The sequence below is a fragment of the Aulostomus chinensis genome, chromosome 15, assembly GCF_037954235.1.
Source record: "Aulostomus chinensis isolate RoL2024-O1b breed Wild chromosome 15, RoL_Achi_v1.0, whole genome shotgun sequence".
In the NCBI taxonomy this organism is placed as follows: domain Eukaryota; kingdom Metazoa; phylum Chordata; class Actinopteri; order Syngnathiformes; family Aulostomidae; genus Aulostomus; species Aulostomus chinensis.
In genome coordinates this window covers 15,501,353-15,527,360 of record NC_141334.1, presented here as the reverse complement: position 1 = coordinate 15,527,360, position 26,008 = coordinate 15,501,353, and the positions used below count along the sequence as shown (strand labels likewise).

General features: G+C 40.7%; 2 protein-coding genes across 12 annotated transcripts; one reads left to right on the top strand and one right to left on the bottom strand.

Annotated features, from left to right (window-relative positions):
• Nucleotides 1-207: 207 nt before the first annotated feature.
• On the bottom strand, nt 208-11,724 carry aifm1 (apoptosis inducing factor mitochondrion associated 1). Of its 5 annotated transcripts, none has more exons than XM_086226633.1 (21): nt 11,281-11,724; nt 9,558-9,688; nt 9,273-9,378; nt 9,095-9,118; nt 8,565-8,828; nt 7,115-7,186; nt 6,650-6,937; nt 6,498-6,566; nt 6,003-6,124; nt 5,724-5,854; nt 5,494-5,584; nt 5,236-5,320; nt 5,082-5,158; nt 4,435-4,543; nt 4,219-4,326; nt 4,020-4,108; nt 3,799-3,939; nt 3,442-3,584; nt 2,027-2,151; nt 1,718-1,905; nt 208-1,497 (listed from the first exon to the last, which is right to left on the bottom strand). In XM_086226633.1, the coding sequence occupies exons 1-21, from the start codon at nt 11,366-11,368 to the stop codon at nt 1,426-1,428; spliced, it is 2,523 nt and encodes an 840-aa protein (XP_086082759.1). In that variant the 5' UTR covers nt 11,369-11,724; the 3' UTR covers nt 208-1,425. The 5 variants fall into 5 exon arrangements, with proteins under 5 accessions (XP_086082759.1, XP_086082758.1, XP_086082760.1 ...); XM_086226632.1 differs by having other exon boundaries at nt 209-1,497; nt 6,498-6,569; nt 11,281-11,723; XM_086226634.1 differs by having other exon boundaries at nt 213-1,497; nt 6,498-6,569; nt 6,650-6,871; nt 11,281-11,720.
• gab3 (GRB2 associated binding protein 3) lies at nt 11,400-26,008 on the top strand. Of its 7 annotated transcripts, none has more exons than XM_086226643.1 (12): nt 11,400-11,644; nt 14,654-14,883; nt 18,549-18,849; nt 21,407-21,563; nt 21,662-21,789; nt 21,928-22,116; nt 22,247-22,293; nt 22,695-22,935; nt 23,051-23,141; nt 23,575-23,647; nt 24,868-24,984; nt 25,182-26,008. In XM_086226643.1, the coding sequence occupies exons 2-12, from the start codon at nt 14,716-14,718 to the stop codon at nt 25,299-25,301; spliced, it is 1,632 nt and encodes a 543-aa protein (XP_086082769.1). In that variant the 5' UTR covers nt 11,400-11,644; nt 14,654-14,715; the 3' UTR covers nt 25,302-26,008. The 7 variants fall into 7 exon arrangements, with proteins under 7 accessions (XP_086082769.1, XP_086082768.1, XP_086082764.1 ...); XM_086226642.1 differs by having other exon boundaries at nt 21,877-22,116; XM_086226638.1 differs by having other exon boundaries at nt 11,402-11,644; nt 14,685-14,883; nt 21,662-22,116.

Genomic DNA, 26,008 nt, shown 5'->3' with positions numbered 1-26,008 from the left:
GCTCTCTATGAATAATCAATTAGCAGAATTTGAAATTTTGACACATTTTTTTTCATCCCATGCTGTCAACAAATAAAACTATTAAGATCAATATGAATATTAGAATATATTTTAAAAGAAAATTACAGCCTTAATATTTTACCAGGATCAGTCTGAATTTATTAATTTAAAAAGCAATGTTAAATGAATTGCAATCTTCTATACCGAATATAAAATAATAGAAGCATTAAATGCAATCACATTTTTGTGTGTGAAAAGTAGAGAAAAATATACAACTTAGCAAGACTGCTGTTGCATTCAAAATTGAAATCAAATTAAGATCCAGTTAATTAAAAGTGACAGATTTAGATCTTGAGGATTTCATGTTCAAAAAAAATTGCCAGAAATATTGAAATGGAAATAAATGAGGAAGCTCCTGTTTATTGCTCCATAGCAAGAAAGAGAGAGGGTGGGGGGGGGGGGGGGGACTTCAGCCATTTAGTCATGTAAAATTAATATGACAGAAAGGGACAGGCCGTTATGGCTGCACATGTTTGCCTCCCACTTGAAAGGCCGTTCCTCACTTCGCTCTGGAGCCCACAGTGTCAAACAGGATAAGAAATGTGAGGGTACAAAACATGAAGGCATTACTAATAACAAGAAACGCATCGCAGGAAAAAACACAATGTTTCTGCATGCTTGAGCATTTTCACCCGCAGACAGGATAAGTAGGCCAAACTTCCTTTTAATGTTGTTTTTGTTGAGCACAGTGGATCTGCTTAATTAGATTCTGACTTCTACACACTGCTGAATGGTGTCCTTTATACACGCCGGCCTCTTTTCATTTAAACTGAAAGCACGTGCTTTATAACGAAGTTCTGTGTCACCTACACTCGTGTGTGCAATGGCGATAAATCTTCCAAGCGCATGTTGATAAAATGTTTCATGACGGATGATCTCAAGCTGACAGAATTTAACAGCCATTTAATAATCACAGCTCAGAATGCGGGGCTACTTGTTGGTCATTAGCGCTGTTAACAACACGTAGAAGGATGGGATCACTCCAATTTAAAAATAACTTTTATTTCAGCTTTTCCCACAATTTGCTCTGTCCACACACGGGGAAACTATTAAGCATTGTGAACATTATTGGCCTGGTGCGGTACGGCACGCAGACGTTCTCACTTTGACCATGATTTTAACAATCATGAGCAGAAGGAGGTCTGGTGGTAGCAGGGAGATGAGACTTTACTTTCTCCTGAATAGAACTGAACAAAAACAGGTGCAGCACATATAAATTCCAAATATGAAAATATATCAGCGACATGACATAAATTACATTGATTCTCCCATTCGTATCCATGATCAAGTGTCTTATTGTGTGGCAATGACTGCCAGAGTCCCCGTAAAGCCCCACCCCCAGGATGAGCACGTGCCTTCAGCAACTTAGTCCTCGTGGATGTTGAACAGCTTGGCCACTTCATTCAGATCTGCATGTTCCTCACCATCCTTGATGATCTACAAAGAAAAGACATAAATTAACAATTAAAAAACCGTGTAGTGGAGGGCAGACTGGGGGGTTTTCAATGGCTGTTTCCTACGTGGCGCCCAGATGAGGATTGTTGAACTAATTTGTATGAATGAGACAGCAACACGCCCCACAAAGGCATCTTCAAGATTTGCTTTTGATCACTCAAAGAAGCGCCCAATATTTTTCAAACAAAATAACACGGCTCACCTTTCTTGCAACAGGCATTCTGTTGAATACATTCCACAGGATAATGCCCACCACCACTTTGTCTCTTAGGTAGAAAATGACCCCTTTGCCGTAGTCGTCATTGTGCGGCACTGCAGGGGCGAGTGTTGAAGAGGCTACTGGGCTACTGGCCACTTCTTCAGTTTCACTTTCTGAGCGGATTCCAGTTCCTGCAGCACATTCAATTGATGAGACTCAATCTGACCCGTGTGGCTCAAACTAAAATGATTCCTTTTGCTTTAAATGATTCAGTTTTTTTTTTTTTTTTTAAACTAGCTCAAACACTCCTACCGGATTTCTCAGTAGCAGCTTTAGGTGTATCCTTGTCAGTGGCTTTGGCAAACACTCCCACTGTGGGCAGGCTGCTGTCCACGATTCCAATGGCCTCATAGCCTACATCAGGACCCAGGTCACTCCTGTGAGATGAGATGATTACAAGATGTCATTATGGATCGTAAGACAATGACAGGCCCTTTCAAACCTGCATTCAATCAACACCAAAAGTATAAATAACCAAAAACATCTGTGCATTTCAGTTAAAATCTTTATTTTGCTCAGGTTCATCTGTGGGGAGGCAACTGCTAGCGTACCTACAAACACACTATTACGTAAAACAAACAGGGCTGCGAGGGGACTAGTTAAAAACGTAGCTGTGAACTCCAGTGACATCCCCCACTGCCACCTGATGAGTTCCAAGCTGGCTGGTGACCTGGAGTAACGTACAGATTTACTGTCTGCAGTAATTCGCCTCAGTGAGCCTGTAGACCGGATCTGGCATCATTCACAACAAGCCAGACCGGTGCTTCATGAATGCCGGGGCTCCTCTGCACAGCACCGGCACGACTCCACGCCCATGTTTTTGCTGTTCCATTGGGCAGACGTGTTCACATATCCATGTTAAAACTGTTCATGATAAGACTTGCAGCAGGCTCAGAGTAGTAGTTAAAAAAAAAGTGGCAGCATGCACAAGCATAAATTTAAACTTCAGATGTATGTTTGGGGTTTGGACTTTAATTGTGGGATAAAAGAAATTGTACAATCTTTTTGCAAAATGTCTTTTCCATCCTGCACAATAACCTGGCATTCATCAATCTATGATCACACACTCTGTGTGCAGTGACGAACTCTTTCTTTCCTGGGGGGGGGGGCAATGACCTCATGTTGTCAGCAGTGTGTCATATTTCACCAGCTGCTAACAACATGCCGTCTCAGAATTCATCGGCGTACCGAGCACCACTTTCCTTATAGTACTTGGTTTTGTAAACTCTCTCAATATCTGGCAAGATCCTCCTGTGATCATATCAGTAAAAGTTCTAGCAGATTCAGTGCATGTGCTAGGAGAAAATGGCTCGCCTGCTTGTCATACCCCTGAGCCCTCTGTTGGCGATTTCTCTGAAGGCATTTCAACTACTTTAGAACTTAATGGTATTAGTGGCTTCAAAGCAATCAGGCATGTTCGCCTGACTTCTAAAAAGGAATGAACTGGGAGTTATTTGCTGAATTGTAAAAGTGCTGCCCCCAGTTATTTAAATCTATTCAATACTGATTGCTGTAATCAAAAATTCAGTTACTTGGCATTACTGGCACTTTCGAATGGTTTCGTGGCTTGCAGCTATGACAGTCATCTGGAGAATCTGAACATGTGACCTATGAAAAACCTTGACCTAGAATAACTAGCAGGAAATAGTGCGTGGTCAGATACCCACCAGAACATGGACTGATGCCAGTAGGGTTTGCTGGCTCCGGTCATGTTCTCTCCCGCTAGTCTTCCACTCACAACAGCATGGTCGTGGTGTTCCACTCGCCTGCGGCCCAGTCTGATGTCATAGAAACATGCAGCATCTCCTGCCTGCATCACAACAGAAGGCACAGAGACTATGTAGTATAGACTTCCCACGCGTTATCAGCTTCAGTGTGCGTCGTTGTAGTTGAACTACAGGATGATTTTAAACAAACACGGCTGAATAAGCAGATGTTGCTGCTGTCGGAGCAGAATTGTCTATGTTCCAGCATAGATATGCCTCCCATTTCAGTACCACCATATACTGTACGTACTAACTTACCACCCAAATATTGGACCTGGCTTGCAGCTCCGCATTGACCCGATAACCACCAAAGTCAGAGTCCACCTCAAGACCTGCTGACTTGGCAAGATCCACGTTGGGCTCCAGGCCAACAGCTGCAACAATGTGATCAGTTTTCATCTACAAACGGAAGCACAGGATAATTGGTTATGAATAAGAATATTCTTTTCCTGAACCACACTGAGTGTGTCTACACCTACCAATCGACCGTCCTTCAGCTTGATTTCTAGTCGATCATCTTTGTAGGTGACAGATTTCACCAAAGCTTCAGAAACCACTTTTACACCCTCTGGAAAAAGAAATATTGAATCTTTTTAAAGATGAGGTCAAAACCTATTTTTTGAGGCAACCAGATGAGAGGTGGAGTTCAGTTGGAGCTACTAACAAAACCATATTAACCTCTCTTGACTTTTTCTGTCGTCCAGTTGCTAAGATACTCAGGTAGCACTTTCCCCATGTTGCCCTTCTCAGGGAACATCTGTATCACCTCCAGACTAGACTCATTTGCTGCACAAAAAAAAGAGATAGGTAAGTAAACACATACATACATGAAAAAAAAGCCAGCAGAATTGTTCTAAATATCAGTGTTGCCACTTTCTTGGTCGGCAGTCTTACATCTCCTGCCGAGGGCACAGGCCAACTCGCTGCCCAAGAAGCCACCTCCCACGATCGTGATGGACTGAATGTTTCTGGAGACTTTATCCAAGGATTTGAAGTCCTCAATCTGTGATGGGAAATAAAATGTACCAAATTTCCTCAAATAATTGTCAGTGATAAGTTAAAAAGTGGAATCTCATAGTGACTGGGGGTTTGGCCACAGACTGGCTGGGGGGGGGGGGGGGGCAATGAATAAATAAATGAGAGAGAGAGAGAGCGAGAGAGAGCGAGAGAGGTAATTAAAATCAGACTTCCAGCCCTCCTTTCAAGCTGCTCTCAATCCTGAGGGTCAGCACACACTCATCTCTCACTGGGTGCCAGTGCCCTCTCATGCTCTCATCTTGTTGTGGTTGGTTCAAAAAACAGGAGCAGATCAGAAAACAGAAAACAAGGAGATTCCACTCTGAAATATGAGCGATTTACTTAATACACAGACTTAGATGTGAAGACCTTTCTCAAAGAGAAGCCTGACAGCATGAAGCTGAGATAAGTAAAGACCCAGGCCACCGTTTGAGAGATACAGTATATATGTCACAAAGAGTAACATCATGAGAAAATGTAAACAAACAGTAGCAGCTGCTGCCCTCTGGTGACTAAACACTGACCTTGCGGAATAAAGTGGTCCTCTTCATCACCTCCTCTCCTGCCCTCTCAATGACTTGAAGATTTCTTGGAACTCCCCCTGAAGAACAGTAAGAATTAGCTTGATCCCGGTTTAATCAGCAGGCTGTACAACGACTGCACATTGAAGTGTCTCACCTGTCGCAATCAAACACTTGTCGTATGCAATCTCAGTCTCGTCATCCAACTTCACCTTGTTTCCTCTCACGTCCATGTGAACCACCTACGGTTAATCGAAACATGGTGGTCCATAATTACATTGAAGTATTCAAGTAATAAATGCAAAACTATCAAAGAATTTCACATTCTGTGTCAATAACTGAGTGAATTGCTTCCATGTTCAAAAATTAAGTCAGCATTAAAAAAAAAAAAAAAAAAAAAAGACAATAAACTGACCTTTTTGCCAGTGAGAACAGCTACTCCCCCATTTCCTGCACTGCCCAATTCTTCAGCACTAATGTAGAATGATGGGGGCTGGAAATAGACGCTGTGGAAAAATACAAGAGAATAAAAATCACTGAGCATAATTGTCATAAATATAAAGAGATAATCACAACATGTGACGAAATGTGTTGAGAAGGATAATAAAAAAAAAAAGACGCACAACAGGAGAAACTGAAACGCACCTTCTTTCCTTCCCGTTCCACTGTTTGAAGCGAAGTGTTTCTGTCACGCTGGGGTCATCAGAGAACCACAGCTCCTTGGACAGCGGCGGTCGCATGTATGGAAGATCTGGCTCATCTGTCACAATCAATACCTGTAGGAACATTTAAAACATGAGCCATTAAGTCACAGCTACAGTACCTGTAGAAAAACTCATATTTAGCTGCGAATCCTAGGACTAACTTGGTGGATTATTAACTGAGAAACTACCACCAGCTTGTGGGAACAGAAGTCTGACTGACCTTGGCACCAGGGTCTCTGGCTCGAATAGACCGGGCAGCAGCAAACGAGGCTGTACCGCCGCCGATGAGGAGGTAGGGGACGTGTGAAGGGACCTTGAGTGAAGCTGGTGCAAGGTCCACTCCTGGAAATGGTGCAGGAGAGTGACAGCAGGAATGAGAGAGAGAGAGAGAGAGAGAGAGAGAGAGAGAGATGCAAAAGCAAGAGAGGGAGAGGGACACAGTCAGTTCATGATCATAGATGGCTTACAGCTTAGCAGTGCCACCAACACAAATACACCTGAAAGGTATCGGAGTGAAATGAACCTGGTAAATAAGAAGAAATAAAAGTTCAAGTGAGGGTTTAACCTTTAATATTACAAGAAAGCTGTGAAAAGACAGGGAGGGTGGATGCTGCAATGAGAAAAATGTTAACAAAAAAAAAAAAGAAAATAGGATTATCAAAGTGAAAAACCAGGTCAGTGTCTGCCCTCTACCATGCTCCAACTATAATCTTACCACTCTCTGTCACAACTTCAGGCTGAGGCTCAGACGGTTCTGCTGCGGGGCTTTCTGCTGCTGCAGGTTCTGCTATTATAACCGCATTGTTAGCCAGTTAAGACACAGTTAACCCTCAGATGTAGATCACAGGTACCATGCACAGTCCTTACCACTCTCCACAACAGATGCAAGGGGTGGCTCTATAAGTTCAGCCGGGGGTGGTTCTGTAAGTTCAGCTGGGGGTGGTTCTGTAAGTTCAGCTTGGGCTGGTTCTGTAAGTTCAGCTTGGGCTGGTTCTGTAAGTTCAGCCGGGGGTGGTTCTGTAAGTTCAGCCGGGGATGGTTCTGTAAGTTCAGCCGGGGGTGGTTCTGTAAGTTCAGCCGGGGATGGTTCTGTAAGTTCAGCCGGGGGTGGTTCTGTTAGTTCAGCCGGGGCTGGCTCAGATGGGGCTGAGGTTTCTGGCAGTATAGTGGCATAATTACATCTCTGATGAGCGGTACAGCTGAATTGTTAATTTCATCTTTGACAGTCTGAGATTGGGGGAGCTGAAAAGCAGCTAAACCTTCAGCTAAAGTCCAACATATCCTGTGTCATAACAATGTCAGATCAGAGCATCCCTTTTTTTCAAATCTTACCCTCCTCCACTACAGATGCAGAAGGTTGTTCTATGGCCTCCTCTGGACTTGCTTCTACCACAGGCTCCTCTGCTGTTAAGGTAATCCATAGTCTAGGTTTAGACTAAATGCTTTAGAAGATTATTAAAGGGGGAGACCATCAGGATCCATGCACCGTTTCAGGCTGACCCACATTTCACAGAGCATGCACAGCTAACAACTGGAAGCTGCTGCGTGTTTGACCTTACTGGATTTCACAAGCGCCTTTGTGTCTAAACACTTCCTGTTGACGTTAGAAACTTCTCTAAAAATGTTGCATTTATAGCACAGCAAGAATAAAAGTGCAGCTTCCAATTATAAACACATCCAGTATTTGCACATTGTAGGTAACGTTCGGGTGCAATCACAGGAGAAAGTTTCACCAAGTGAAAAGACACGTTCAAAGAGAGAGTGACAGGAGATGTAAACAAAGAACACCAGGGGCCGACGGGCTTTTGGAGAATGCAGAGATGACCACCAAACGCTATATTTCAGGATAAAGTGAGCAGTTAACAGTGGAAAATACACAGTAGGTGAGTGTGTGAAATTCCAAAGGTCACAGTGAAACTGCAAATGGTTAATTAACATGGTTAGAGGACATACACAAAATGAAATGCTTCAAGGGCTGGGCAATATACATCAATATATAGTATACCGAATATCATCAGAGTGTTGTGAATACATTTTCTACGGGCAAGAGTTGTGATATCCAGTGCCTAAATCAGCACTGAAAATCAATAGCACATCAGATTTCTCACAAAATTATTTCTGAAATGTCAGTTGAAAATTGCAGCTTTGATTCACTGTGTCACACCTGCAGAACCAACCTGATGAACACCAAGCTGATTACCTTACTGATGATTTTCAAAACCTCAAGACATATTTTGAAATACAAACAGTATAGACATATAAACGGATACTGCATATACATACATATTGAAAAGCGGGCTCCTGAATATGGTGATATTCATTTTTTGCCCATATCACCCAACCCCTGCATGCCTCAATAAACACAACAAGGTTTAAAAAAAAATTAAAACATGCACCAAGGGACAGAGTTCATGCAGCAACACTGTCTCAACAATAATCTACAGGAGAGGCTATAAAATATTAAGGGATCTCATGTATAAATTATCTCGTCATCAAAAATGGGTTTTACTGCTCCGAGACAATTAAGGATGGAGCATAAACTGGAGTTTAAAAAAGAATGGGGCTGCTTTTATGTTCCAACCAATAAAACCTGTTGGTGTTGTTATCGAAACCTCAGTTCCTATTAAAAATATTTTGTCTACAAATGTGTGATTGTACTAATTCTTTATCTAACACGCTTCTATTTTTTTTGCTCCATTCACTTTTTAGTTCAAAAGGAAATTTATACATGAGGTCAAATGTTTTACAGGCAACTACGTGTGTGGAAATGGAAGCAGACAACCTGGGGAGAGTTCAGTTGCCTCACTGGGGGCTGCTGCCTCTGTGGTTTCACTAGGGGGCGCTGCTTCAATCACCTCACTAGTGGGCTCTGGCTCAGTTGCCTCACTAGGGGGCGCTGCTTCCGTGGCTTCAGCGGGGGACTCAGGCTCTGTCGCTTCAGCGGAGGGGGCAACCTCCGTTGTTTCACTGAGAACCGCTACTTCAACATCAGTAGGCGGAGGACTCAACTCTTCTGGTGCAGGTGCAGCTTGAGGTTCTGACTCAGCTGACAAAGAAATGAACAAACGTCATCAGTCTTTAGCTAATTTTGTAGTACGGGATAATTCAGACAGTCTGCTGATGTGAAACAGATAAAAAAATACATTTGACCAGAAAATATTTGCTGATGCTAATCATTTGTAGCTTATGCACAAGCTCTTTGCTCGTGGTTATGAATATATCATGATTAAGTTGACAACCTATTTAAATTTTATCTCTGATGTTAACATAAAGGTCGTGTGTGAGAGGAAACATTAAAACAAAAAAACTTACCCTCTGTCTCGATGGATTCCACAGCTAAGAAAAAGGAAAGAATATCATCAAACACTGATTTGATTATGAATGAAATTCATCAAATTGGAATGCCATGGCACTGACATGAAAAGCTTTGGAATTTTTTTGGAATCAGGTCTACAGAGAACGGTTTCTCACTGAGATCAAGAAAGCTCACCGGGTGCTTCTAGACTGATGGTTGTGGCTGATGTCTGCTGTCTGGATGAGATTCCTCTGATACGTTCCTCATATCTACGTTGGTCTCCGGTAACAGTTTGGTACGCCTGTGAAAACAATCATCCAGTTTAACTATTGCTCAGTATACTTGCCCCAATTTGAGGTTGACTCAGCTTTCAGCCACGTTAACATGGTGACAAACTGACCACCACAACCACTGATTCAAAACTGTTCACTATTAATTTTCTTTTCATTTACTGATGCGAAAGAGATTGAGCTTACTCACATATAATCCTCCAGCAAGGGTGGCAGCTCCCACCAGAAGGAAATAGATCTTGTTCTGTGTGTCTCCCCCTGCAGGCCCAGTGGACATCTGTGCCACAGGTACACATGTTGGTATTCTGCCATTGATCAACCCTGAAAAACAGTTAAAAACATTTCCATTTTTCAGCTGGGTCAAAATATATAATCATCTTTTGAAATGGGATAACAGATCTGGCAATAAAGATGTACCGATCCACACTTTGTTCAATTCTGATCCGATTGTGACCTCTACAGATACTGATTCTAATTTAATCGACAAATCTACTATTTTTTCTAGAATATCTTAATTATTACTGTTGGCATTTATACTAAGGGTTAAATGATAAGATTGCAGTATATTATGCTGCACTTCTCATTGAAAGGGCAAATGAGTTTTAAAATAATCAAATTATTCCAGAGCAATTTATCTGAACTGCATACATGGACCTGTGATGCCATTCATGGTCCAGTACAGGCTATGGAGTGGAATACCGATCAATACGTGAGGCTGCACTGCCCCTCCAAAATCTGATCTGGGCCTAAAATCAGTCGATCTGTGAACAATGTTGGTATCAGCATGTAATTAGGATATTCCAATCAGACATACCATGTCTAAAAACACTCCAGAAAGAGTAGCCGTCCTTTATGAAAGCATGACATACGCAGAAAAGAGATGTTAAAGGGGATTCTACATTCAAAAAGTATTCAAAACGTTGTGGCTATTTCTGCATACGCTGCAGGTGGTATGTGTTTGCAGACAATGCTGACAAAAATCACAGCAAGCTCGATATCATCATACCCTCGTCTTCCATTGACTGCTTTATTGACTAAAAACAAAAACTCTTGGTTATGATCAGCTACTCTTGAGAATTACTTTACCCCACTGACTCTTAAAAAAACTGCCTTGCCTTACACATTTTCACCACAAAAATATTCCTGAATTTCTATCACTATGAGAAAATTCACATGTTCATAAAGTCTGTAAAATGTCTGTTTGCACACGGCAAATAAAACAAAACGTCTGAATACAAACTTACAACAGTATTATTTTCAACTCAGATTAATGACAAATTAGGTGCTTTGAGACAGTTTAAACATGTTCTAAGATAAATTAATGTGAAGTACGTTTTACCTGAGGTACATATACTTCAGTATTCAGGTATTAGAAAAGCAAATTTCGAAAGGTTTTCTATTTTTCAAAAACTTTGAAATTATGGTTTGCAAACTCCACACATTATCCAGGTGAGGCTGCTCCAGATGTACCTCTCCCATGCAGGTGAACGGGGGTGAAATATCCCCACGAATCCGAAATAAAGTAGAGTGAACATGACAAAAGCTGACAGGGTACATACCGTGGTGTAACACCTGTAATAACTCATCTACGTACCAGCACTGGGACCACGTATGAAAATGATAGCAATTGTCACAGTGTCACAAGTTCATTTATTCACTGCAGAATTCAGGTAGGAGGTGCTGTCTAGTTTTATGCTAGCTATCGAAATGTCAGTCAGTTTCTTGGTGCTATGGTGCCATTTGCTAATTCAGTTTAATAATAGTCAAAGGAAGGGCAAAATACTACACAAGCCCATTGCTCATCTTACTGAACTGACACTAATGTGATAAAATGCTACATGTGACGCTAATGTCTGCTTTAATTTAAGGTCAACTACCGAGACGACAGCAAGTTACATTAACAAGTTCCGTACCTGATCTCCTCACATTCTGCCGGCACACAGAAGATGAGGATCTAGCAAGAGGTGCGAGCCTGTTCCATGCAGTTCTACATTTCAGCATTGTGGCTTAGCTCCGCTGCTGTGGTTCTACCTGTACAAGCCGACCGATAGGACAGGAACGCTAATGCTAGCTAGCGTTAATGCAGTCCCGACTCAGCCAGCACACCGAAGCAGAACCGCGCTACTCAAGGCCACAGGTCATATGTTTCAGAGGAGTTCTGGGTAATTTTAAAGACTTCGGGCAGTAAGACCGCTCACCACTGCAACATTGAATGGACTCAAGATGGCGTCGCAGCTAATAACCTAGCTAGTGGTGACGTTCTGTTACAGTAACCGGGTATTCACTTTTTTTTCTTTCGTCCACTTACTTTCATTTTATAACGGCTGTAATTTAAGATCATATAACTACATAAGTATTATGAATGTAGAATCTGAGTTCAGTTCTGTCAGTTACTAATGCTGTTACACCAAGTGGAGGCTATTTCCACCTCTTTCCGTCAAGGCTCTCTGGTGTCAGCCGTTAACGTTGCTATAACGTGCTACCTGATTGGCTGGCGAGTGACTTTACCCTTGTTCTCACTCAATTGTGTTACACTTTGTTTGGATCCTTTGCGTCTTTACATTTCCCCCCGATGAAGCACCCTGTCGCCAGAGTGTGATGCCGCCCTCCACAGGCTTGTCTTGGACATGCAATCCGTTGGCATGGAGCAGATACCAGTAAAGGATAAACACATGTGAATGCACACATAATGTAACAAAACAAAACAGACTTTACACACACACACACACACACACACACACACACACACACACACACACACACACACACACATTTATGTGGAGTTATTTGTATTTTGACAAATTGAAAATATTATCCAGTGAGATCCAGTGACCAGAACAGTAAACAGGGGCTTATCATGTAGTCTTTGCTCATGCAGAATGAGGAGAGCTGAATGTGGGTGTGTTCATAGCGTAACAAGTCAAAATTACCATTTAGCTGCTCTCTTCCCTTCTCCAATATCGTGTGTTTAAACTTGATTATTCATACAAAGGAAGCAAATTATTCTTGCTGGGAACCATTTACATGTTGACAGTGAGAATATGTGTACTTCCCTTCAGAGAGGCAATCTGAGACAAAGCATCGAGGCTACATGATATGTGGGATGTCTTTGTTGTTGACAGAAAAACTGTTTAACATCTGTCAGGAGACCTTGTGAGGTGAATTTCTTTTATGGGATAATTTCACAGCAAATCTTAACTTGACTTGCTTTGTTGTTTTCATATATTCCACTTGAGCATGTGTGTTTCTGATGCATTTGATCAAGCGTTCCACAGAGAAGGTTGTGTTTCTGGTGCAGTTTTTCTAGACACATCACTAAATTATTTTTCTCTTTTGTCAACATTGGGAGAGAGGACATAAAATTCATGGACAGATCAGAGACTGGAGTGGGTAGTCTCACATCTAGAGTTCCTGCCACAGTATTAATTCTTCACTCAGATTTTTTTTTTTCCATAATGTAAGCAAGTTTTATAGAATGTAATTATCTGACAGGAGTAACCTGCCCCACAGACGCCAATGACCTGGAGACCTGGACTTTTAAGAAGGAAACAAATTCACACATTATCAACACCACAAACCAATAAGTCACACGCCTGTTTTCTTTAGAGCGTCTTGTCTCTTAAGACATAAATATTGAAGAGGTATCAGTTGTGGATTTTGAATGAAGTCCAGAAATCAAGAAAAGTCATTCAGTATTTCACGCATAAAAGTGTATTTTGCTTTTGACCCTTGCAGTTCAGTGGAAGTGTTGCAGTTTGTTTTTAGCTCAAATCAAAATTACTTAGTATACAGGTGGATGAAGGAGATGTGGATTAGATTAAAGAGGACTGGATGATGTGCGAGAGAGTTTATAAATTGACTTTTTTTGAAATGTTTTGTTGTTGTTTTTGTAGTTGGGGACTGTGGGGCATAATTAGCTAAATATACGTGGGTGACTCAAAATCAATTCCCGTGTGAAATGTCACTTGAAACCACTGAAAATAAGCAGTTTAACCCAACATCTACCTGCAAGTGCAGTGGCCCAGCGGGTTCAGATCAGCTGATTGGACCAGATCAGCTGATTGGACCAGATCAGCTGATTGGACCACCTCCTTGTTGCCATGAACTGACTGGCCTTTCTGTCAATGTAACTGCTATTTGAAGTCATGTTATTATTGAAACTATGTGTTACTTTGTGTAATCAGCTGCAAACAAGGATGAGATCAGCCAAAGATGAACACACTCCTGTCACTCTCATTTAAAACAAAAACAGAGTCATAATATGTTATTTTCATAAAAATATAAATGTCACTGGGCATTTTCATTAGCCGCTCAGGAAACATTACAGGGAGCGAGGCCGAGGTCTGTGACTTGTCACTTCTTGTTTTTAAGAAAACAATTTAAACAAAGTAGGCGCTCGACTGTTTGGTTTGCAGTACTGCGACTGCTTTTACTTCCAACAATACTTCTACTATTGCAGCACCATTATTAGTAAAACTTGTATTCTAACTAATACAACTAATCAATTTTATTTGGGTTTATTATTAGCGAGAACCAGTCCTACAAACCAGAGCATCTCTTGGCCATGTTGGTTTGTGTTGGTCCTCCAACATCAATCTGCATTTTTAATTACACAGTTACGTCAAAAGAGTTGATATTTGCAGAGGCTGCTTAAGGCCAAGAAGTTAAACAGTAACTTGAATGCAGAAAGATAATAAAAATACATTTAAATAATCTCTCCATTCCCCAGCCTGAATGTGTGAGAATTTACTTTTTCAAGGATATCTTAATATATTTGTTAAATTTAAGGTGGGAATCTCCCATTAGATAAAAGATATTTCACACCTTAAATTTGACCAGTAAATTTGTATTCACTCAGAGAGTCCTGTGACAGAAGCAAACAGAATCAAAAGGAATATTAGCCTTGCTGGGGGGAAAAAAACACCCTTGTTTAAGCTTCAAATATACCGCAGGTTAATATTCTGATCTTCTGCTGCAGATACGTCTGGTTTCTTTCTCATGAAAATTAAGATAAGATCTTGTAGCAGCATGGAGCTGGGCTAGTTTCTGCTTAATACAATGTCATCCTCAAACCTGTCAAACCTCATTACGTGTAGTATTTTGTCTTTTTTAACTCCTGCAAAGGGCAACAACAGCTCCATCCACTCGCCCAGAGCACTGGAGCACATAAACAAATGATCCTCTCTTTCTTGCTCCCTGACTGTGTGTGTGTATGTGTGTGTGTGTGTCTGTCTGTCTCTCTCTCTCTCTCTCTCTCTCTCTCTCTCTCGCTCTCTTCTCTGTCAGTGTGATCAATTTCTTGACTTCCTCCTTTTAGAGTGGCTGGGCTGAATACCAGAACACAGGATATGCTTTGCACCGCTCTCAGTTTCGCAGCAGCAGCAGCAACAGCAGCAGCAGCAACAGCAGCAGCAGCAGCGAGGACGACACGCTCTGCAGTCAAGATGAGTGCTGGGGATGTGGTCTGCTACGGCTGGCTCATTAAATCTCCCCCAGAGAAGAAGCTAAAGAGATTTGTGAGTATAGAAATACACACACACACACACACACACACACACACACACACACACACACACACACACACACACTAGATGCCATTTTACCAAAGGTGTAGGAATAGCAAGTTAGTGTTTACATGTGTGTGCGCGTGTCTGTTTGTGTTATGGTGTGGACTGAGCAGTTTAACACACATCATAGGCTTGTAGTTCTGTTAATCTGAGCTGTCATTCCTCCTTCCTCATTCCTTTAATAACAGTCTATTTTGTATTTTGGCTGGTGGAGTCACGTTGTAGTTATGACAACAACGTCTTATGACAATGGGACAACAGTAATATGTCACAAATTGTACATGCACCTCAGGCAGACATGGGAATGACTCCTGCAGCAAATATTTGCTTACATGAACAGCATATAGCCTTCACTGTTGTGCGGTTGTTGGGGGGTCATGTGATAATGTTAGGCTGGCCACTTGTTCCGTGTGTGTTTGTGTGTGTGTGTGTGTGTGTATGTGTGTATATGTGCATGTGTGCGCGTGCATTTGTGTGTGTGTGTTTTTGAGTTTGTGCGATGTGTGTGTTTATTGTGTAACATGGGAAGTAATGTCAGTGGTGGCCAGACACTTCAGTCATGAGCGGTGAGCAGAAATAGTCCAGCTATATGATGGCTGTTTGCACTTCCTCCTGTGAAAATGGAGGAGGAGCTTTTGTCAGAATGTGTGTGTGTGTGTATGTGCGTGTGTGTGTGTGTGTGTGTGTGTGTGTGTGTTTGTAATAGAAACTATTATGGAAATCCTGTTGATGCCAAGAGAACAAAGTGAGACAGTCGTGAGGGCAGGTATGCTATCTGTCTCATTCAAATGTCCGGCTCATCCCAATATGAAAATAAATGTCTGCATAACACGTGTACTGAGGTGTGGTGGTCACAAATGTGTGTGTTGTAGACCTTGGTTGCAGCTCCTTATTTTTCCTTTTGCACTTTGTTAAGTAACAGAAACATTAACAGAGTTAAGACCCGATCCTTTCTGACATACACTCTGTCACGTCATCTTCTTTCAACATCGCATTTCCACTTTCTGCCATGACAAACGTTCATTTAACGGCCATCTGCTGTGTCGAGTTACTCCGCTGTGTGTTGTGTGGTTGGCCCTCACTTACCAGAGTCTGTTTCTTGTGTCACTTGAAGATAATAGAGCGTTACAGTTTTTCACTTGTTCAGAGAAAAACAAATCCTCAAACAATTTGTAGAGAAAAGTCAGTACATGTCGAATAGTTAATATTCAGCATCATTGATTCTGCCATTTTTGGGGGTGGGGGGTTTAGGTATATTAGTACTGTTGGGCAATTAACAAAGGTCAGTCAAATTATTGACACTTTTTTTTGATGAAGTCATCAAAATGAAATGCATTTGGACTTTGTTAAGCATTTAGAATATTTCAGTTCAAAGAGATTTTTGTAAAAAAATGTGAAAAAAGGAATAGTCTAACTTTATTATTCCAGTTATTCAGAACACTTTCTTCTGTTCATGGCAGTCACAATTATCGGCTAATTACCACCTACGGATCATTTCAAGGCACAATTCGACAGTCAGTGACAACGTGTGCCTCTCGTTGTGTTTCAAGACTGCTGAGCATGTTCAATGATTTGTGGGGTCTTAAGTTCCAGCACTAGATGTAATACTGAGCTGGTTATTCATAACTCTCCATTTATTAGTTACATCCACACACACAGAGTCAAAGGGCAAGAGCATGAAGTGTGCTATTGTTGTATATAAATGATCAATTCTTGGAAATTAATCAATTATTTTGACTCCCCTTATTTCGATGTAACATAATGACCCATCACAAAAAAGTGCAGGATTAAAAAAATAGAATTAATTCGATGAGTTGCTCCGGATTCCAGGTCCTGCATGCTGACTCACATCATCATGGCTTCCTTGACTGGAAAGGAGAAAGGAGTGGATTCTCCGTTAATGTCAGTCGTATCATATGTGAGCGATTTCCCTGTTACATTTTCTAGCGCAGAATCTTTGAAATTGCTGAGGAAACCAACTTCAACAATTGTCATTAATTCCTTACTTCAGAAACTTTAATAACGTCACTCATGCATTTAATACATAATTTAATTTCAAGTCAAATTGTATCCATTACGTCTGGACCCCTTTCTCTTCTGCCTGTAAAGCACTTTGAATAACCCTTGTGTCTGATACGGTGTCACATAAATAAACACAGTTAATCTGATGACGACACTCAGGCCACATGACAACTAAGCCAACTCACTAAAGCAAATTTTAGTTTTTTGTTTTTTTTTGTACATTTTTCTCCAGACCATTTGATTGAATTATGTTTTAATAGGGTGTCAAATGTATTTTACTTTTCATACAATAATAAATAGGTGTCTTGGGCTCACAAAACACGTTTTCCCTCCCACAACCTCTCAAGTGCATCGTCCAGTGTGATCAACGCCTTCCTCATCTGGCTGTATGCTCATTATTCCACGACGCTTTGAATAAACAAAGAAACAATCACATTTTCAGTTCAGCACCAAGTGTTATCAGTGGTGCATTCAGTTGAGCCAAGTTACCTGCACCCTTCATCTTAGTGCCAAAATGAGGTGCTGTGGTTTGTTGTTTTTTTTAGTTCATATCAAAGTGTTTGTAGATTACTGAGCACACGGCTTGAGGAGGAGAAGGTGAAATTATTCCAGATGATGTGCTCGAGAATTGTAAACAGATGTTTTAGGAGAGTTTTGCTGGGGGTTTTGTTGTACTGTAGCTACTTCAAGCTAAACATACATACCCGGCTCTTTCTGCATTCTGGTGTCACAAAGACGCGAGGGAGAAATATATGTCTTTTTGAGGTCAAGACAGCCGAAAGGTAAAAAGAGTTTTTAAGTTTAGAAGTATTACTTTAATATCTAACAGTTTAAACTCTACACTGGTTGAACAGCAGCTTCAGCGTGCTGTTCAGTGGGAGTGGCTGTCATCAAAGCGAATTAAACTTTCCTCCTTCTTTGCATTTTTCCCCACAAACTTAAGAAAACACAAAAATGGATCCGTTTCTTGCATAAACGATCTAGTTTTGTTTTCCCCTCAAACCCGGTGGTATTAACAGAAACTGAGGCGTGTCTTATTGTTTCCTCACATGGACATAAATTACTAAGCATAGAATGCTGGGGTAAGTTAACCACCTACACCAAAAAAAAAACAAAAAAAAAGTTTCACAACACGAAAATATCATGAGAAACTGCACCTCAACAGTGTGCAAAAGCCACAAAACCAAGTGTGAACAGTGACTTTGACTTTTAAATACTTTCTCCAGCCATTGCATTTTACAGTACATGTAGATCTTTATGGTAAAACTTTTGGACACTTTCAGTACGTCCATCTGAAGCAGTGACCATGTACTGTATAAATATCCTTTTAATTGTAGTTTTCTGCTGAATACAGTGAACTTCCTCTTCTTTGTACTTCTGGGAAATTTGAGTTAAGGTTCCACTTACAACCCGTATCAAAAGCAAAAAAATTGAGTTTAAAGTTGCCAAGTAAGCTCTTGTGAGCAGAAGCCTGTTCCCATGACTGGTCATGACTAAATGTTACTGTTGAATTATGAAGAAGTATGCTTAAAATATAAGTGTCGAGATAAAAATGAAACGTTAAAACTGTCTGTTCCCCTTTGTTCCTGCAGGCATGGAGAAAGCGCTGGTTTGTGCTGCGAAGAGGCCGTATGAGTGGGAACCCTGATGTGCTAGAATACTATCAAAGCAAGAACTCCAAAAAGCCGATCCGTACCATTGACCTGACGGAGTGCGAGGTGGAAATGCTCAACGGGCAGCTCCGGATAAAGCGAGACTTCCACGAGAAGCACCTGTTTGTGGTGAAGACGTCGTCTCGTGTTTTTTACCTGGTGGCCAAAACTGAAGAGGAGATGAACAGCTGGATCAGTAGTATCAGTCAAATTTGCCAGTTTGGGAGTCTGGAGGACGCAGGTATATTTTGTAACAGAAATTTTCGATTTGGCTCAGTTTCATATGTTGTCTCTTGTACCTTTTTTGGGTGGGAGGGGGCAGGAAAGCACTCAAACTAAATCTATGATGGACCAGCAGGACCCTATTTTTATTTTTCACATCCACTATTTCACTTTGACCAAGAGCACCAACCGGAGCATGCCCCCTCTCATATCTGGTATAAATGAGCTGATGGTGACAATGATGTCCCCGATCAGTCTGAGAGCCATAGTGAGGAGGACGTAGATCCCAGTCTTTCAATGGTGGATCTACGCTGTTCAGTGTTTGGATGATCTTCTAAATAAATAAATAAATAATTTACTCTACTATAATAGTTTCTCTCATATCATATAGGTGCTGCAAGAGCAAGCATCTCCTGACCCCGAGTCCTGACCTATAAGAGCACTCGTAATGAGGCCAGCACCATAAATTTAGAGTGAAAAAAAGGCACTGAAGACATTGGCAGTTAATAATACACTTGTAAAGATGTGCTTTGCTTCATATAGTCATCTAAACTAGAAGGGTTGTGTGCCCGTGACAGAAACCTTGACCTTTGACCTTTTTTTTTTTTTTTTTTCAAGAATAGTCCAAGTGGTCTTCGGTGAAATAACTGAAGACGTTCCCTGAAACATTCATGAGACGTAGTGTTAGCATGCACGAGAAGCTGTCGTATGAGAACAAACCGAGGACAAGCATAGCGCCTCTCTCACTGAGCAGCGCTGCTCCTCCAATTCAAACACATAACTTTTAGCAGCATTCAGAGGTTTTTTTAAAAATGATTTTACCTTCTCACGCGTGCATACATAAAATCACATGATAAAGTAGTCCAATGATCTGCTTGCATTATTATGTATTTTTTACATGCAGTCTTGTCGTGTTCGACAGTATTTCGGGTCAACACAGCGTCATGGTAAATGTAGATGTGAGAGATTCATATCATTGACTAGCTGAGGAAAGAGGAAGCTTTATCTTTTAAACCATCAGAATAAGATCAAAACAAAAATATTGATTTGGTTATGATAGAAACGTTAACTGAGTATCTATGTAAACATATTAAACCCAGAGATGTGATTATCAAAAAAAAAAACGGCAACACTTCAGCTTTGTCATTTATTTGTCTAATTTGCTCTCGGTTCTTTTGGGGTTTCCAGAGTTTCTCATGTGAGTGAGACTTACATGGTGTATAGTCCGGAATGTTTTTGTTTTCTAAATTTAAAGAACCTTGTGGTATTTGAAAGGAAAATGAAGATTCAAAGAAGGAAATGATGATTCATCAAAATAATCCATCTCATGCTTCTAAATCATCACGACAGCTGAGAAGTCATGCAAATTACAACTCGTGATAAGCTGTACGAACAGAGCAGGGCCAAAAATAACCCTTAGTTTCTACTTAACAAAACATATATTACTGGGTGGTTCGCTGGTTTTGACACCATGTGTTTTCTGGGGGAGCTGTGGTCTTTTCAAGTCACTTAAACAAGCTGATACTTTTCTATAACTGAGCTCCTAAACCCACATACAATCACATGTCACAGCGCTGTGGTTAAAGCCATTTGATACGAATCATATCTGCTCTCATTTCTGCAGCAACAACGGGCTATTTTGAAATTTCAAACCTAATCGTCAGAATTTTTTTTTTTTTTTTGAAGAAGAAGAAGATCATAATTGGCAAATAAAATTGGCGCTGAAAAATATGTAGGTGTATCATTATGCAGAGTTCAAATCAACAGGAAGCCACAGATCTGAGGTCATATTCACATTTAAGGGGTTGGGGTTTTTCGTGTGAGTAAATACTCTTTTGTCCCTTACCGTGGCATTAACTGCAAGAATAATTTTAATGATAATGTTTGTAGGAACACTGTCATCGTTGCCAGGTAGAAAGAACAACAGGCCAAAGTTACTGATTCGCTCAATTTAACTGTGAATCACAGAAGGAAAAGACACACAAGTCATTGATGACAGCGCCAAACTGTATTCCACAATCTAAGCAGTGTTAACAGTTGTTTCTGTTTGTGTTCTAACATTTTCGAATCAAATTATGTTATCTTAATGAAGCAGAGACTAAGTAGGGCATGGTTAGATCCCAGAAGTTCTGTATGAAGGCACCTCATAACTTTTGCAAAAGAATATAAAAGCTTCTGCGCCCACAAGAGACAACAGACATCTATCTAGAGTAGCAAATGTTTTATGAGAACACGCAAAGACTTTTGGAAGTTTTCCACATAGCTCTGCAGGGATGGCCTTGACTCAGTGGCTCCGAGTGAAAAGGAAAGACTAAAAGATTGGAGAGTATATAAACAAAAGAGGGAACGGGGAGACAGCTCCCTTGTGTCTATTCTCAATGTGTCTGCATACATGACATGACTCCTCTCACCTGATGCTTACACTTTACAAATGTGGATGTGTGTTGGGGGATATCTATGTGTGTTTTTGTGTATGGTTGCACCAGTAAGCTATTGGAATGAGCAGTGTTCTTATCGTTCCTTTGGGGTTGTAAGCTTTCTCAAACAACATGCTCTCCTCTGGTTTTTCTCTACAGAGAGCTCAGAAGAAGGCTTTCCCCACACCCCAACCTCCTTCCAGCCGTCACCTGACAGCTCCGACAGGGCGTCTCTGTCAAGTCAACTCGATTCTAGTCACCCTCCAGACTATCTCTTTCTGTCACAGTGTGAGACGAAGAGTGTTAACACTTGTAGGTGTGTATGATCTGCAAAAACCCTTGACCCCAAATAAACATTTAGGCTATAATTCATGTTTAACAACTGCAATGTTTTCATTGTCTCCTCATCTGTAGACACGACAGCTTTTCAAACTCTGAGATCTCTCTGGAGCAGAAGTCATCAGATGATGTTGTCAAGGACGTTGTACCCTCACCCCTCTGCAATGATTCCTCTTCATCCAGCATCTCTAAATTTAGCCCTGGTCTGTCTCTTTTCACACACGGAAGGTTAGCCAACCCTCCTTTCAGCGCTCCATGCATGGCTTTACCAGCAGCCTCTTCTTCTCCAGTACGACACGGTGCCACAAATGTCTTCCTTTTTGACAAACCGTATTCTTCAGCATCATTTGAGGGATCAAGTGACAGACAAACACCTCCCCCTTTGCCACCAAAGCCTAACCACCTGTCAGAACAGCAAAGTGATGAAGGAGGTCAAAGGCTGAGGGCGATGAGTGCATGGAATTTCCAAAACCACGCTGCACTGTTCCTCCGCAGGACCTCTTTGTCAAGCCTGGACCATTTCAAAATAGGTACATTCTAAGAAAAATGAGTTACACACGTGCTTTCCAATCTAAAAGCACACAGGTTAATCTGTACAACAGCTGATCTTAACAGCTGAGAAAATCATGTTTGTTTGTTTTTAATTTATGTTTCTTTCAGGGGAGGCTGATAGATCAATGAACAACAGAAGGCGGAGTCTTCATTTGGTAAGATCCCAAATAATGGCAGAGAATGTGAGACAATTTTGATAGAGGTGTACAGGCTTATTAGCTCTGCATATACTTGTTTTTAACATACTGTTTTCAGTCAGAATTATATATCGGTTCACTTTTTTGCCCTGCAACTTCAGAATCAGCACACTCACTTCACCTTTCATCAGTGACACAGTTTCAGTTTTGGTGTCAGTTTTTTTAGTGGTTTAGAGGCCGGTGTGTTAAGGTTTTCAGTGAGAATCCAACCAATTCTAGCTTCATCTTTATCGTGCAGACCTTTTGAATAAAATCTCTTCTAATGCAATAAAGAGTTAAACATAGAAATTCAACCCAAGTATATGTACTGCAATGACATTTAAATCCACTTGTCGGATCTGTGCTTTGTCTCTCTGTAGCCTTGTTTAAATACCACTCGAGTTCAGAGTCAGGACGATGGGTCATATGTTCCCATGGCTTCCCCGTCTCCCCCTGCTACCACTGGTGAATGTGACGGCTACATCCCCATGAGCCCTGTCACTGCCCTCAATACAAACACCTCCATTGAGTCCTCCGCGTCTCTCAGCACTTTAATCTGTCAACCTGGTGATCTGGCACCACCTCCAATACACCGGCATCTCAAGCCTTGTTTGAGGAGGGGTGAGTGATAGCAGACCTGATACGATGCATGTATTTAGATATCAAACATCACACACTGATCTGTACGAGGTGGCACATTAGGGACCAATAACCTTTGTCCTGTCTTGGTTCGCAGCTCGACCTCCACCTCTTGACTTAAGAGGCCTTTCCACTATCACAGAGTGTCCCACTCATCTTCCTCTGAGCAGAACAATGACCGAATCACGGTGAGAGAGGACAACGTCTCTGTCCACAATTTCTCTGTTTTGCTAATTATCATTTGTTGTGCATAGCGCATGGCATAAAACTGCAATTAAGGCCCAATCCTCTCTAAATATGCAGATTTAAGGTCTTAATAACAAATGTGAAAATCTGCAATTTGTGTTTTCTGATCCAAATGTTAAATATTGCCCACTTTATTGCTTGCAACACATATTGTTTTTAAAATGCATTAAACAGAAACAGTAAAGACAGGTTACAAGTCATGATCATGGGACTACCCTTTCGTCTACTAATACATTCAATTAAATCTTAGATTTATGAGATCAATGTACTTATAGTTTTGTTTTGTTTTTTGTCTTTTTGTGATAATATAGTAGCTGGTCACACATTAAAATCCACTTGTTTTTTCATTTGTTTGTTTTTTTAATGTAATTTCAGCTTCTCAGTGAACTGTTTACCTCTCGAAAGACGACTTGAGAATGGAGATGAAGACGCAAACTGCACCTCAGTGGTAAAAAAACCCCAACAACAACAACATATTAAATGTGGACACTTTTTTTTAACATACAGTAAACAGCATGAAACATCCTGATCATATCATTCTTTCTACCAGAGTTAAGATAAGGATTTTTCAGAGAAGTGCGATAGCAAAATCAAATAATCGGCGTGCACTTTTTTGGGGGACACATTAAATGCACCCAAATAGATGTTGTTTGGTGGTCATCATGGCAACACGATGAACTGGATGTAATTTCCCTTCTCCTCAGTTGAACCTAAACATTTACTTTCTGTGGACTATTGTTTGGTACAGCGACTCAAGGATGTACTCATTGTAAAATGATTTAACCTTTCCACACAGCAAATCATTGATACATTATGATTGAGAGTAAATATATTTTCATTTTGTAACTGGTTCTTTTCCATATGTCTGCCACGTGGCTCAAAATCATAAGTAACCACCTTTTTTTTTCTCCATGTACAATCATTTCTAATAAATCAAGCCAGAGGGAGCTTGTGCATGATTCTTAATGTGTAAAGAAATCCTGCATGTTCCCAAAATATTTCTTACACCTCCCAAGAGACACAGTCACAGGACTTTTTTTTTTTTTTTTTTTTTTGCTGGAACGTTTGCTCAAATTTCCACTGAAAATGTAAAAAGTGAGAGATCAGGAGGAGATAGGTTTTGTGATGTCACGCTTGACGGGAACCCTCAAATTCCAGTTAACTGGGACGCAACAGCTGTCTGCTTGTTGGTCTGGAGACTGTGAGCATTTCTGGCAAGTCATTTCACCATCGACCAACAGTTGTCAGATTACGAGTTGCGACGTGTCTTTGTGTCATGTTGATGACTATCACCTCGAATGAAAAACAACCCCGGAACAGGAGAATTAAGCACCAAAAAGAAAGATGTGTGACAAATGAGGTTGGGATGAACCAATTAATTTTTCTTTGAAATTAAAAGTCTTTTTTAATGTTATATTCAATCTCAAATAAAATAGTGACACAAATGTGTGACACAATCTCCCTTATTTTGGCCGGTAAATATATGCACTGCTTTTAAAACTTAGCATCAACCAGCTTCCTTAGCTGGTGAGTCAAATTTTCTTTGGAAACTCAGCTTTGAGCTTAGCAAGCGTTCAGTAAATTGTATTTGTTATACGCCCTTTTAACTGGAAGAGTGATGACTCACGAAGGTCTTCACTTATTTTTCTGTTTCCCTCTCTCTGACAGGATTCAAGGCAACAGTTCTTTCTACCCTTCGATGGAGCAGTTCAACCCTTCAGAAGATCAAACCTGGACTACTTGTCACTAGATTTCAATTCTGCATCTCCCTCTCCTGTCCAGAAGGTATAAATTGATAGATAAATCTACAGAAATTAATCTATCACTCAGGGTTTTGCAGAAATGTACCATTTGAGACTGACAACTCCAACAGACATAAGGTTACTTTGCTATACCTTTTTCCAATCACTGACACATATTTTTGGAAACCGTTTTTGAAAAGTTATACACATCATAGTCTTTTAATTTCTCTCTGTGTCTAGCAGAAGCCTTTTCTGTCTGATGAGCACCGAGTGGATTACGTGCTGGTGGATGAAAAGAAAACCCAGGCACTGCAGAGCACCAAAATGGAGTGGACAGATGTCCGACAATCAAAAACATGAATGGAAAATAAACCCCGATATCAAGCACATGTGCTTTTGACACAGACTTATAACACCAGCAAGGAGAAGGGACATGAAGGGGACCTGACAGAGCACTTTGAAAAACAGTATTGATATAAAAGAACCAGGTGGAAAGACCAAACTGCACTGTAAAAATAAAATAAAATGACTCGGTATATATTTTGATCACCGTTCTCACTGATTTCTAATGTAGCATAAGATTTTATCTGCTTTTGAAAAGGGCATCCCATTGCTGCAGTTTAAACACTTTGCTGTAAATACGTGTTCATGCGATTGCGAAGAAGAAAAATATTTTAATGATAAAAGATTTTTATGACTCATGAAGCAGAATTGTTCGTAATGGCTCACACAGAGAAGAAGATTGCTGGTGTGCACATTAAGTGGGCAAACCTTATTTTCAGACTTGTACTACGCTCACATCAGGTATCATACTTTGCCATCTTTGTAAATTTAAGTTGTAGACTATTAACGCAGCTTAATAATTGCTAAAACAAATAAAAGACTTGAAGGAGAAATCTTGGAGCAGTGTGGCAGTTTTAAGACGGAGCTGGAACCTATTTTTTTCAGGCTTCTGCTCCACTGCAGTTTAAAGACCAACACCGCTCTCAGCTACTCTAACATCCATGCAACACTGTGGCAATGTATCTATGTTTCTCTGAAACGGTTATCCATTAAATATTCAAAGC